General features: G+C 37.7%; 1 protein-coding gene across 2 annotated transcripts in view; it reads left to right on the forward strand.

Annotated features, from left to right (window-relative positions):
* Positions 1 to 13790, forward strand: part of LOC140164723 (leucine-rich repeat-containing protein 43-like) — a 28172-nt gene that overhangs the window by 11361 nt on the left and 3021 nt on the right. The window contains exons 6-13 of one of the 2 annotated variants that reach the window (XM_072188079.1): positions 239 to 359; positions 1058 to 1175; positions 2266 to 2342; positions 4471 to 4684; positions 5178 to 5416; positions 6226 to 6303; positions 13268 to 13498; positions 13658 to 13748. In XM_072188079.1, the coding sequence (XP_072044180.1) occupies positions 239 to 359; positions 1058 to 1175; positions 2266 to 2342; positions 4471 to 4684; positions 5178 to 5416; positions 6226 to 6303; positions 13268 to 13498; positions 13658 to 13748 (1169 nt within the window). The remainder of the gene's footprint in view (positions 1 to 238; positions 360 to 1057; positions 1176 to 2265; positions 2343 to 4470; positions 4685 to 5177; positions 5417 to 6225; positions 6304 to 13267; positions 13499 to 13657; positions 13749 to 13790) is intronic. The other variant, XM_072188080.1, reaches the window with a different exon arrangement.

Consider the following 13790-nt stretch of genomic DNA (forward strand, 5'->3'; position numbering starts at 1 on the left):
GAGACCTGGGCAGTCATAACATTCTTTTTCTTATAGTTGCCTCTGTGTTGATGTACTGGGCTAGAGAGCATGCAACTACCTAAATTATAATCAAATATATGTACTAGTAACTTCTGTAGACGGAATATGACTTGAACATGCTTTAAAATGTTTCTTTTTCTACCATTAATTAAGTGTTAAACATTTACTCTGTGATGTAATGCTGGATTTTCATATTTGGTTTATTTCTTTGTTTCAGGCCTTGTCTTTTATCTTTAGATTTGAGTCACAACAATCTGTGTGATTTAATAGAAATAATCAACAAGTTATCATCATTACCCAAGCTGAGAAATCTAGTCTTATTGGGAAATCCCCTTGCAGTAAGTATTGATAATAATTAAAATATTTGACACATATACAACCGGGGGCTTGGGGGTTCAACTTTTAAGAAAATGATCAAAAATGGGCTAAAAATTACAAAAAGGCCTCCAACTGGGGGGGGGGGGACTTCTCACAGGGGGAAAGCTGCCCCTTGCCCAACCTTGCTACGCCACTGAGTGCACGACCAGAGGCTGGGTAGTAGAATAATACTTCTGGTGAAATACAGTTCCAATGATATTATAGCCCATGCCACCCAGATGTATCTGTTCACAAATCCCTTGACATGGGGGCAGGTTTTTTTTTACAGAAAGTCAGGGGCCTTGGACATGTTTTGAAAAATCTTTCAAAAATAGCAAAAGTGGGTTAGTTTTTCATTAAAAATCCTTAGACATGCATGACTGTCTTCTTAAAACAAAATAGCCCTAATAGAGCAAAATGTTGCTGTTTTTATTACTAAAACTTCGGATAGAGTTTTGAAGCTTATAGTAATACACAATCAAAAAACACCCCAGTTTGGATCATTTTCCAGCAAACATGCATATTTTTAAATGACTGGACTTTTGCCCACCCGGCCCCGCCCAGAATGACCTTAATTGGTTAACACTCCTGAACTGGTTGTCCATATATGAACCAGTTGTCCATATATGAACCATACATTATGAATCTGACTATATTCCATTATCTGTGTGTTATTCAGTTAATTCCAGGTTATCGAGGGTTTACAATAGACAGCTTACGTAAACTAGATATCTTAGATGATTTGATGATATCAGCTGATGAAAAACACCACTTCAAGGGTCTTGCCAGGAGGAAAGGTAACAACATATACCAAGAAAATACTAGAAAACTGGATATTTCAGCGTATGAAAATTTGTGGGCGTTGCCGATTTTGAACTGCTTTGGTTGTTTAAAGTTCGTGACTTTTAGTTTTCTTATATAGGAAAATAATATATTCACACATTTCAATTTTTGCGGTAGCTGTGTTGAGCGGGGAAAAACATGAAAATTAATGTTACATGAAATTTTACCACTTTTAAAGTCATCACAAAGTAGTTCAATTGGCTACAATTTTCAGCACATCCTGGTTGGGATTGCCATCTCATGAAATTGAGCCAGACTCCTTCAAAATGTCTGAAATGAACATGTTTTGGTCAAATAGTAAATAACATTTAAATGTCGGATTATATGAGGTCATAAAAACATTTTAAAGTTTTATATGAAAAAACACTACAACAACATTTTTAAAATGTTGTCAAAAAATGGAAAATATGTTTTGGCAAACATTTTTGGAAAATATTCTGTTAGCACTTAATAACATTAGCATTTTTTACATCAAATTTTCAAAAAATATTTTCTGAATGTTATTAAAACGTTTTATACCCTTTATATAATCCAATATTTAAAGGTTTTCTGCAAAACGTTTGGTGTATGCTAGATATAAGGCTTAATTTGCAGCTGCACTGAAACCACAAAAACAAGAAACTGCAAAATGGTCAAAACAGTTCAAATGGCTGCTAAAATATCCAGCTATAGAGGGTGTTCAATTTGACATCACCTCATTTAAATAAAATTCTTTCGTCCATTAGGTAATATAATTATGGCAATTTGCATGATAATACAATAAAACATGTGATGGTTTATTATGAATGGTTGTGAAATCGATCTAGAGTCCTATCCGTCCAGCATCTTAAGTTATCTCAGAACTGTCCTCCAATATGGCTGCCATTTTAATTGTTATACCATTCTGGTTAGTTTATTGCATACACTCTGTACAATACTATGTGTCTGCCTTTTTTAATGTTTGTTTTGGTTTGTGTTATTTTGTGACATTTTGTGCTGTTTGTTTGCTTCTTGTTTTATGTATTAATTTTTACAAATTGAATAAATATTTATGTTTTTCCCCAGAATATGTTCTTGATGAGGCAAAAATGACCGTCAAAATTTCTGCAGCAACTGGAATCCCACCACCACCAGAAATGCTGGTATGTTTTATTTGTACAACAGTGAAATTTATAGTTTAACTGGTATAGACAAATAGGCTTGTGAATATATGTGACACGATCTGGTCCTTGGGGGCCAAAGGAGGCATTTTTGAAAATTGAGTTACTATAATTATTACATTGCACATACAATAGGCTGTCATTTACTGAAAACACCAAAGGTCCAGCCTATTTGGTTCTAAAGTTATGAAGTTTTTTGATGTCTATTTTCTTATGTATTTTATTGTTTCTTCACTCCATATTTTTACCTTTATCTCAGTTTCAAATTTGCCGCCATTGGCCCCCATGGACCAGATCGTGTCACATATAGAGTTTCATTCATAGATTTTGAAAGTTTATATAACTCATTTTGTCAAAAAAAAATTGTCATACGATAGTATGTCAAAAGACCGACGATGTGTTCAATTCAGCAGGGCTGTAGAGCTCTGTAGCAAGGTTGTTTCGCAACCATCAAAATGTGGGGCAGCCAAAATACAAATATACGCCAAAATTTGAATAAAGCTATAAAGAAAAACATTAAAAAATTGATTTGTACAAAAGTGTGGCAGCTATGGCCTCCCTGGCTACCCCACTTATTTGTTTGCAATTCAGGCACATGCAAGCAGTCTCCCTAATCTCTGGCAAAGCACAAAACAAAAAATACGTTTTTATATTCACCGTGCCAACATTTTCTAGGACACCTGACAGTAAGAGTGAAACTGGTCAGAATATATTGTTTATTTCCTCGTTGGGGTTTCGATCGTGCTATTAAAAAGTAATTATTGTTGCTAGTATTGTAGTTTTATAGCCAAGTCACTTCCCTATCACTAGGCCTATATACAGTTGATTGAGCTTAATTGTTCTAATTTTAGAACATAAACAAAAGTGAATAATTTTCTTACACCATTCTCTTGTCTCTAAAATTAAATTAAGGAAAGATGAAATCAATGTTCTTTATCAAACATGGCTGTTAAAAGATCCTTACGTGTACTTTGTATATAAAATCAGTTACGGATGAATTGAGATTAAATATGTACCTTTGAAGAAACATGTACAACAGACCATTCATGAAAGCCTTAGCGATTGTCAGTGTCAATGGGCACATGGACGATGCACACTCTCCAGCAGTCAAACATGCATAGTGACAAGGCGCTTATCCATGCAGGTGCAGGGATCTATGACTCAAATTGACAAAAAGTCCACTTTCCAAGGTAAATTACAAAGAAAATTAACAAAGGTACCACTTTTCCATGTCAAACTGCTTGAAATAGCATTGACAAGTCCTTTTTCGGAGTTAAATCCACTTTTATGTTAGTGATCTGGGGGGGGGGGCCTACATTTTGCAAAATCCCCATCCCCCAAAAACCCAATTCTGGCGACACACCAGTGACGATCGCACCATCAAAGTGACATATTCTTGGTTTTAATCAAAAAGGCTTTCGGGATATACCAACAAATTTTTAACTAACTCACATAATTCTAATCTAATAATTGAATACATGAATACAAAAGCCACCTAAGTCCATGCGAAGTTATTTTGAGAGAAAAACCCGTGTATCATTTTAATTCCTTCAGTTAGATTTACCTGGTCAATATGGTAAGTTTTATGTGCAAATGAGTGGATTAACCTGTATTAGGTATGACGATTAGCATTTCAGGGACTTCGTGGGGTTCATTTTAAATTTTGGACTTAGGTGGTTTTTGAATCATATACAAAGACAACAATGTTAGAATGAGATTACCACTAGTAAGATAATACAAAATAAAGCACACAGGTATGTATAATGTTGATAAGCATTCTGCCATGTAATATAAACCACACACTTTCCTTTATTAAACCCATTTTTTGTTCAAAAGTCATTCTCTAGCAATGAATGTGTTACAAGTGGACTTTTATACATACTGGATTTCAATCAATGTGTTACAAGACTCAAATCATGGAATTGGGTGATTCTTTCATACATGCTATTTTCACATGCCCAATAGACACAGAGAATGAATTTGAGTTGTTCTTTCATGCATATGACAGGCCTATGTATAGCAACAATTTCCCATGCTTAACTCAATTTGGCCAAAGTATGGACTTAGGTGGCTTTTGTATTCATATATTCAATTTCTTCTATTCACACAGAGTACAGAGGAAGCCCCCCTGTATCCGGTCACAACACGCACATACTATGTAGAATTCAAGTTCCTGGAAGATTTCCAGTCAAAAACAAGAGCAGAAAGTGACAACAAGAAAGAACAGGAAAAGGATAAGGACCAAGAGAAGGATGCTGTTGCCAATGGCAACCCAGCAGGTGGTGATGATGGTGGAGACAAAGAGAGTCCAGTTACTATAACAGGTGAGTTCAGTGACACATGCATAAACAGAATATATTTCAGAATATATTTTCATTGTAGGATCCAGGAAGTGATCAATTATTTTCTGTAATCTTATTTGAAATGTTGGCATAACTAGCGGGACACCCGCGCTATGCGCGGGTCCCCGCTAGGTGAGTAAATGGGAGAGCGTTCACTAAAACAGGAGGAATTACTGAACAGGTAGAATCATTGAAACGGTAAATTTTATTTATCTGAACCTGACCCTCCTTAAGCCTACGTTAGAAAAAAACCTTTCATAATATGTCATAAATTATCAAAAATGAAAATGAAGCTACAGGTAAACTGGCACTATAATAAAGGAGAGAAAAAAATCAGAACCATTCAGATTCAGACCAGCACACACTCACAATGTTGTGAGTGGAGTGCGTGCTGGTTCATATAAATTGTATGACATTTTAACTTTATGCCATTTCACTATTTTATAAATTTGAATTATCTGTTACATGCAAACAGAAGAATCATCTGATGTTACCTCAACTTCTTCTCCGCAACCTGACCCCAAAGACCCCACCCTGACCCCATCTCATACCCCACCCCCTACCCTCAAGTTGGTGCCCTACCGTACCAAAGGTATTCACTGGACAGAAGCAGGGTTTCAGTTCCAGTACTCTCAGGATATAGTGATTGATGATTTACCAGCGCTGAAGGAATATTTTAAGAAAGGAATGGAACTGTCAATCAAAGAGGACAAGGTGAGTAGAATTGTGCTATTCCAGTTGAAATCCATACACCCCCTATGGAAGACATGACCTTAATCTACCACACAGGGGTGTGAATTTCAAATGGGGTTATCTGAATGGTTGACTCCATTCAGTGGCGTAGATTTCTTTTTGACATTGGGGGGGATGGAGTTGGAAAAAATTCTTAAAGTATAGTCAATGCAGCACCTTTTGGCGACAGAATAAGCATATTGTAGCAAATTTTGCTATTTTGAAGCTAAACTGATGAAATATGGTGTAAAAGTGGAATAAATGCGCGCGAAGCGTGCGAAAATTTGCATTTTGGGGGCTAAAATGGGCAAATATGAGGTTAATTTGGTCAGAAACCCATTATCAGGCGTCAACATTGGGGGGATGATTGTATGGACCAGCCCCCTGGCAAGATATGGAGGGGGGGGGCTTATCCCCCATCCCCCGGGATCTACGCCTCGACTCCATTTGAAATCTACACCCCTGTGTGGAAGATTAAGTTTGTGTCTTCCATAGGGGGTGTATGGATTTCAACTCGAATATAGCCCATTTGATCGAAAATGTTCTCCTTTGTGTATAAAAATGTGCTCCATGTTCAAGCAATAAAATTGCCTGTAAAATTGTTGTTTGCTGCATCCACAGCTAGACTTTTTCAAGCCTGCTAGTGTATTTTGTTCAAATGTTGAAAAGCTATTTTTAATGATATTTTTAGCGCATGCATAAAGTCGGCATGCATATCAGGGACATTACTGTCACAGGTTTGGCAATATCTTGTAAATTATTGACATCACAATATTATTACTTACTCATAGATATTATCAAGACCAGCAGAAACTGAAGAAAGTACTGAAGAACCCAAGGGTGGCAAGGATGGTAAAGGGAAAGACAAGGTAGGCACAAGAGACAATTGATTGCTATATAATTATAAAATTCTAGGCCATTTTCACAGAGACAAACAACCCAGCATTGTAGAATAGATTTCACAAATCATTTTTATAATGCAGAGAACATTCTTTAACCATGTGACTTGGGGTGATTGGAAGTGATCTCCACTTGAGATGAGTCTGGTATTAATTCCTAGCTATTATGTGAAATGAGATACATGTAGCAGCCGACAAGTGCATCGTTTTGATATGGATGTACACATATGTAGAGACAGGAGAGATGTCTTAATCAAAGAAAGAAGTAATTCACTGTCGTAGTGCATGTTAGTAACCATTGGTTACTGGTTCAAGCCTGGGCTCATACACCTGTTCCGAATTTTGATATGTCATAGGCTTTGTGTTGCGATCATTTTGATCAGTGGTTCGTAACAAAGAAAGCGTGATCCAGTTGACCTAGCAACAGTCATATACTAACGCGCATTACGACAGCATATTGAGCACCTCTACACATTATGAAATACATTGGGCTATTCAATTTAAAATGCTCACTCCCCCTGTGGACGATTTTGAAAATATCTGCCACAGAGGGAGTATGAATTTCAGATGGAATTAGCTTATTAGTCAGCTCCATTTGATTTTCATTTGCTAAAAGTGGTCAATCTATTTAAAATTCATACTCTCCCTGTGGAAGATATTTCCAAAATCTTCCACATGGCTTTGCGGATTTTAAATGGAATGGCCCATTCATGATTAGAAAATAGCAGGCTCTAACGCCGTAGAAGCGACATAATAAGAGGATTGATACAAAATATATGAATACAATTTTTGAATATATCGCCCTGCTTTTCATCGCAGCTACATGCACTTTAAGTATATAACATAGGATTTATAAAGTTTACTTTGAGGACTGTTAAAATATATCAATTTCAAATAATTTGCCATAAAATTTGTATTATATCACCAATTTCAAAAAATCAATATACATTCCTCGTATTCAAAATGCAACTTATTTTTTATATGGTTTCACCAAGTAAATCTAGATACTGTCACTGTTTCTTTTTATCAATCAAAGATGAAGATGGAACGCTGAAGAAAATAGTACATGTAGCAGACTTGTAGTATTGGGACCCGTCATGAGTATGCAGTGCAGTGCAGGTCCCGGACCATGAGTGCGGTGCAGTGTAATGGGTCCCAAGCCATGGAGTGCGGGTAGTGCAGTGGGTCCCAGGTTATGGGTGCAGTGCGGGTGCGGGTCCCAGTCCATGAGTGCAGTGCAGTGCGGGTCCAAAGTCAAAATAGGGTATGAGTGCGGTGCAGGTGCGGGTCGAAGCCACGCAGTGCGAGTGCATGGTGCAGAATGCGGAAATTGGGACTCGATGCAGGTGCAGGTGCAGGTCCCAGTATGGGGTACGGAGTGCAGGCCATGGAGTGCAGGTATGGAAATTTGGACTTGTATGGGTCCAATTATGGGTATGAGTATAAATAAATAAATTAAACATGTACAAGAAGAGATTAAATATTGCAAGTCTGGACTCGGACTCAAGTCCACTTTTTGTTGGACTCGGACTCGGCTCAGAATTGAACATTAAAAGGCTTAGCTCAGCTCGGTCAAAAAATAGGACTCGGGCTCGAAGTCGACCCCAGTCCGATTCCAGTCCAATCAATCCATGTACAATGTGGAAAAAATATTTATCTTAAACATCAATTGGAATTAAAATAATTTTCAATTTTCAAAGTACATTCATGCACATATACACAATACACATCAAACAGATTTTCCATTAGCTTAATCATTGTAATTATTACCATTAATTATGCACATCTGGATAATTATATCCATGTTTTATTTTATATTTTAAAACTCCTTTAAATCTCTTATCAAATCCCAAATTCCTGTATGGTAAGGCCCTCTCTATTCATTTGTCTCAGATGCACTAGCCCAAGCCTGGCACAAGAAGTATGTACACTGTATGCTCATGTGGCTGGCAGAAAAGTCACACCAGTCACATTATCATTAGTTATACATATGTGCAGCATACAAGTAGTGGAGTGTATTTGAATGGAAAATATCAAAATGATTAGTAGAAGCTAAAATAATGATATTTTAACATGATAACTTGAAATTCACCACAAAAGAAAACATCTTTGCTGATGGGTCTTTTTCTGTATTGATCAGTCATTGTGTGAATGAGACATGTACATGTAGAATACATGTCATGGATATGGGTGGCAGTGTGCACAGGCTGCAACATTGTAAATTTAGATCTACATGTGCAGCATTCATGTTCATTTTGTGTAGCCAGGGCTGGATTGATCTTTTTCAGGGCCCTGGACCAGGCTAAAATAAATTTAAGGGCATTTGCTATATACTCCCCATCTAACCCCATCCATGATGAAGGCCTAGTGGGCCTAACCTATTTGTTTTAATTATGAATTTATGATCAGAGGACTCACAGTGGGATTCATGAGTGGAGTTAACATGCATTTGGGAAGTGAGAGTATTCTATTCTCACTTTCCTGCATTTTGTGTAACCATGTACTGTATGGTACCCGTACCCATGGAGTGCAGTGCAGATCCCTGACCATGAGTGCGAATGCAGTGCGGGTCCCTGACCATGGGTGCGGAGTGCGAGTGCGGGTCCCAGGTCATGGGTGCAGTGCAGTGCGGGTCCCAGTCCATGGGTGCAATGCGAATGCGGGTACAAAGTCAAACTACGGCATGAGTGCACGGGTGCAGTGCGGGTCCGAAGCCACGAATGCAATGCACGGGTAATGCAGTGCGGAAGTGGGACTCGAATGCAGAATGCAGATGCAGTGCGGTGCAGGTACTACAAGTCTGACATGTAGTGTCTTCTTTCTGTGTTCATTTGTATAATCATAAGCTTACTAAATCCTTCATGTTGTTACCCATACACAAATGCCTACAAAGGATGGAGATGATTTGTTTTCAGTGAAAGGCAGTGCCTCCACTCGAAGTAATGCTTCACGTATGGGCAACAATGCTTCACGTATGGGCAACAATGCTTCACGAGCAGGCAACAATGCTTCACGAGCGGGCAACAATGCTTCACGAGTGGGCACCAATGCCTCACGAGCAGGCACCAATGCCTCTCGGATGGGAAACAATGCCTCTAGACTAGGAGGTCTCAAAAGTTTCCAAAAGCCTTCACTTGGATCACGTGCACAATCTCGGGTCAGAGGGGGTGGAGCGCCCTCTAGATTGCGAGTGGGAACCAGCATGAGATCACAGTCCAAGATGTCATCACGTCTAGGGGAACCTGCATGGGTACTCATTGTCTCCTTTATATGCTATGCAGGGTTCGTACGGTCCTTGAAAGCCTTTGAATTTTACAATCTGACAGTTGCAAGGCCTTTGAAATTCCTTGGATTTAGGATTGGTGCTCAAAAGTCATTGACATTTGACTTTACTGATAAAAATATTAATGATTCCAAAGCAGTGCCAATATGCAGATTAAGGCATTCTTTATGGCACCCTCAAGTGGATAAAACCAATGTTTACTGGAATGCTGGTCTCTTGAAATAGTATTTCGGGGGATTTTAGGTCCTTTGAAAATCATGATGAGCTAGGTGTACGAACCCTGTTCTTAATTCCCTAAGGTCAAGTTCAATAGACTGTATTATAGTTGATGTGTAAATTGTGCTTGTTATTAGTTCTCCAAGACATTTGCATTATGGTCAGCTGAACAAAATTTTCTTTACCCCAGTTTTCCCCATCCCCATGGCCCCAGGACAAATAAATCACAGAAAATTCAGTAGGGCCTATTATGGGCCATAATTGCCCAATTTCAGGAAAATTTTCTCATTTTTGCTTCTCCCAAATTTCCCGTCCCTTTATAAAATTATTCCTGGCACCACCACTGATGCCACTGTTATGGACAAACAAGCATTTTCCTTAAAATTGTATGCCCGGCAATATGATCCACTTTGTGTGACATATTCAAATTATATATGCAATGCATTGTGGGACAGTTTTGTACAGTTGAACTCTGACCTAGCAGGAAATTTGTTTTAATTATCTATTTTATATTTGTAATAACGTTATGATTAGGTATATTCTAAATGAGATTTCAATATTTTTCTTTAATTTTAGTCAAACAATTTTTATTTTGTAAACACAACAAAGCAATTTTTGCACTAGGCCAGAATTCAGCTGCACAAAAATTTGCCAAAATCGTCCCACAGTGCATTTGTAATGCTGAATTAGCTTATTGTTTTATACGTCTGGGATGTGTATGCTTGTCATGTATTGTCTTTTTCATTTTAAATTATAGCATATTTAATTTTAAGTCACTGTTTCCTATTTCTTTAAAATCAAGTTGTAACTTTCTTTTTTACTTTACATAAGTAGTCATATAATGGCCTACTATCTATTGCAACAATGTAAAGTGTATGTTCAATGTATAAAAGTAGTGGATCCTGGGTCAGAAAATTGTGACATTAACTGGACTGAGGCTAGCTGAAAGGATGTAGCTGTTGGGAGCATGGTGGCCGAGTGGAACGGGCTCCGACTCATAATCGGAAGGTTGCAGGTTCAAACTCCGCCAACACCATCATGTTGTGCCCTTGAGTAAGGCACTTTATTTCAATTACTCCTCTCCACCCAGGTGTACCGGCATTCTTAACAGACTTGTTGTGGAGGAAGTGTGGCGATCCCCCGACAGCAACATGTCTGGCCTAATCGCTACCATCCCAGTACGCTACTGTTCGACAGTGTCTCATGACAAGCAATTTCAAAAAGTTGACAGCCCTGTTATTACTATGTAACTACTAACCAAGCTATTCTGTTTTTAAATTTTCAGTTTTGTAGTTAAGAAATAAAGGGTAATGCATTATCCTTTACACGCAAATAATGTGTCTGAGGCAGTAAAAACATAAATAATGGGTGAGGCGCAGCTGAACCCATTATTTAAACATTTTTACTGTCGAGGACACATTATTTGCGTGTAAAGAATAATGCTGCACCCTTTATTTCGATTCCATTACCAGAAAATAGTGCAATTTAAAGAGAAAATATCATTTTTTGGCACAAATATTTTAAGTTGTTTACTTCAAGGTGGAGCGCATACTGGCGTAAGTGACAGCGTGATCGCGGAAATATTGCACACGTAACCAAAGCGTAATGCTGTGCGTAGAATGTGTTACGGCGCTTGACCCATTATTGCAGAATAATGGGCTCTCATGTGACGTGTTTTAACAAATCACAGTGCACGATTTTGAATAATGGGTCGTAAGAGTAATATAATGTAAAATAAAAGGCTCATTTAATTTGCTTGTATACAACTTAGCAAAAACATTTATCAGTTATTCACCATCTTAGCACCAAATGAAAGTGTTTGTTACTTCATTTCATTTGTGATCATTACTTCAGTCCTGTTGCTAAGATGGTCAACATAGTCTTCTTTTATTTCTCTTTGTAACAGTTTGTCATCTAGTCCTAATGTAACCCAAACCAAAATGTCATGCTAACCCTTACTTGAACCCTTATCTTAAACATCAACCAAACTTTAAACCCCAAATTGGCTTACAAATGGATTTTGCCCATAACAAGTCAACAAATGCTTAGCTAATATGCCTATAGTATTTAAAATAAATCCAACCAACTCTGTAAAAAGTAAGAGGTCCTCTCCTCTTCATATTCACGAGGAGAGGTTTTTGCAATAACATAACCCCTAAACCCGCTAAATCACCACCTCAATTCTTCAGCACAATTTTGTTCATCTAGTTAGTGTTCAAGTGTTGAAAACTACAGGATGAAATACAGGCATCATATAGAGGTTATCCACTTTACTCATGCATGACATTTAACAAAAGGCGCTGGTTCCCGTAGTATTCCTCATTCAAACCAATTCAATGCACGACATCGGAGTTGCCTGCATGACTATTTTGAAACAGTCATAGTTGCACATGCAAGTACTTCTTTTGAAAGTCCTAAACAAAGTATAGCAGTCGCTGATAGGATATGCAACTTATAGAACACGGATAACCTCTATTGGATGATGAAGCAGTTAACTTCACATTACATATTCTGTATCATACTAATTGTTGCTGAGGATTTCTGCTGGTACTTTTTTTAATGACCTACCCAAATCACCCCCTCTGAATCAACAAACGTATGAAGTTGTGAATACTAAACTTTCTTTGTCAATTTCTTTCTCATGCTTATAACATTAACCACTGGATCCATCTACACTGACATGTAAGAATTGGTGAAAATTAATGTCAGGGTTTATATCAGTAAAAATGATTAACAAAACATGTAATTGAAAAGTGAAGCCAGGTTATGATTTGGGTTGGTTTTGGGGTGTTTTTTTTTTTAGTGTGTCTTTTTTGTTCTTCTTATAGAGGAACTGAATGCATTTTTCTTGCAACAATATATTTTTAATGTCAAATTATTGATCAGAAAAGATTTTAATGTTAAGAAGTAATTATAATTGTATTTCTACAAGTACACCGTCAGTTATCATACTACCAGTGCAGCTGGTCCTTAATGTGTGAGTGATCAAGCTTTTGTCAGACGTGTCTTTGACTGATGAAGTCAGAGACACATCTGATGAAATCTCCAACACAGATGTGTCTCTGACTGAAGTCAGAGGACAGAGACACATCTGAAGTCAAAGACACATCTGACGAAAGCTCTGACTGATGAAGTCAGAGACACATCTAACAAAATCTCCACCTCAGATGTGTCTCTGACTAATGAAGTCAGAGACACATCTGACGAAAGCTAGACTACTCTCACACACACCGGCTGCACGGATAGTATGATAAGCGTACTTAAAGAAATACAATAACTTATTATGAAATCCCATCGAGAAAGCCCATCTACTTTAATTTTAATTTTTATTTTAATTTTCATAAATGAGATGATATAAATGACAGGTATATAACAAGAGAAAATATTACTTCAAGCTTAATTTCAACTGGATTATATTTTTCCATTATTGTACAGCCACCACCTCCTACTGGGGACAAAAAGAAGAAGAAGAAAGAACCAGAAGTTGAATTAGTGCATTCACCTCCTGAAGTATACGTCCTAGGAACCTACACTCTTGAATTGGCAGAGTTTATCGAAGGGGAGTACATGATAGATGAAACATGCACATGCAAAGGGCAAGAAGGAACCACAACAGGAGAGGAGGAAGCACTGAAGGAAGAGGATGATGGAACAGATTCAAAGAAGGTGGGTCCCCCTTTGCAAGCTTGTTTACAAGTTAGATGTCACTATACACACTTAAGGGATGAACGTTTGGACAGTATTTGCTCTAAATTGCTACAGGTAAAAATGTTTCATTAAAATCTACAAATTTTTTTAATGATATTCTTTCCTTAATGTTCCTAGGATAAAAAGAAAAAGAAGGAAAGAAGTGACTCACCGAAAGGCAAAAAAGGCAAAGGAGATGGGAAGGAGAGCAAAGAGGGCAAAGACAAAGGTTAGTCCAATTTGTCGGTTTGTGAGAGCGCACCACCAATGA

This window comes from Amphiura filiformis, chromosome 11, assembly GCF_039555335.1.
Source record: "Amphiura filiformis chromosome 11, Afil_fr2py, whole genome shotgun sequence".
NCBI classification, from domain to species: domain Eukaryota; kingdom Metazoa; phylum Echinodermata; class Ophiuroidea; order Amphilepidida; family Amphiuridae; genus Amphiura; species Amphiura filiformis.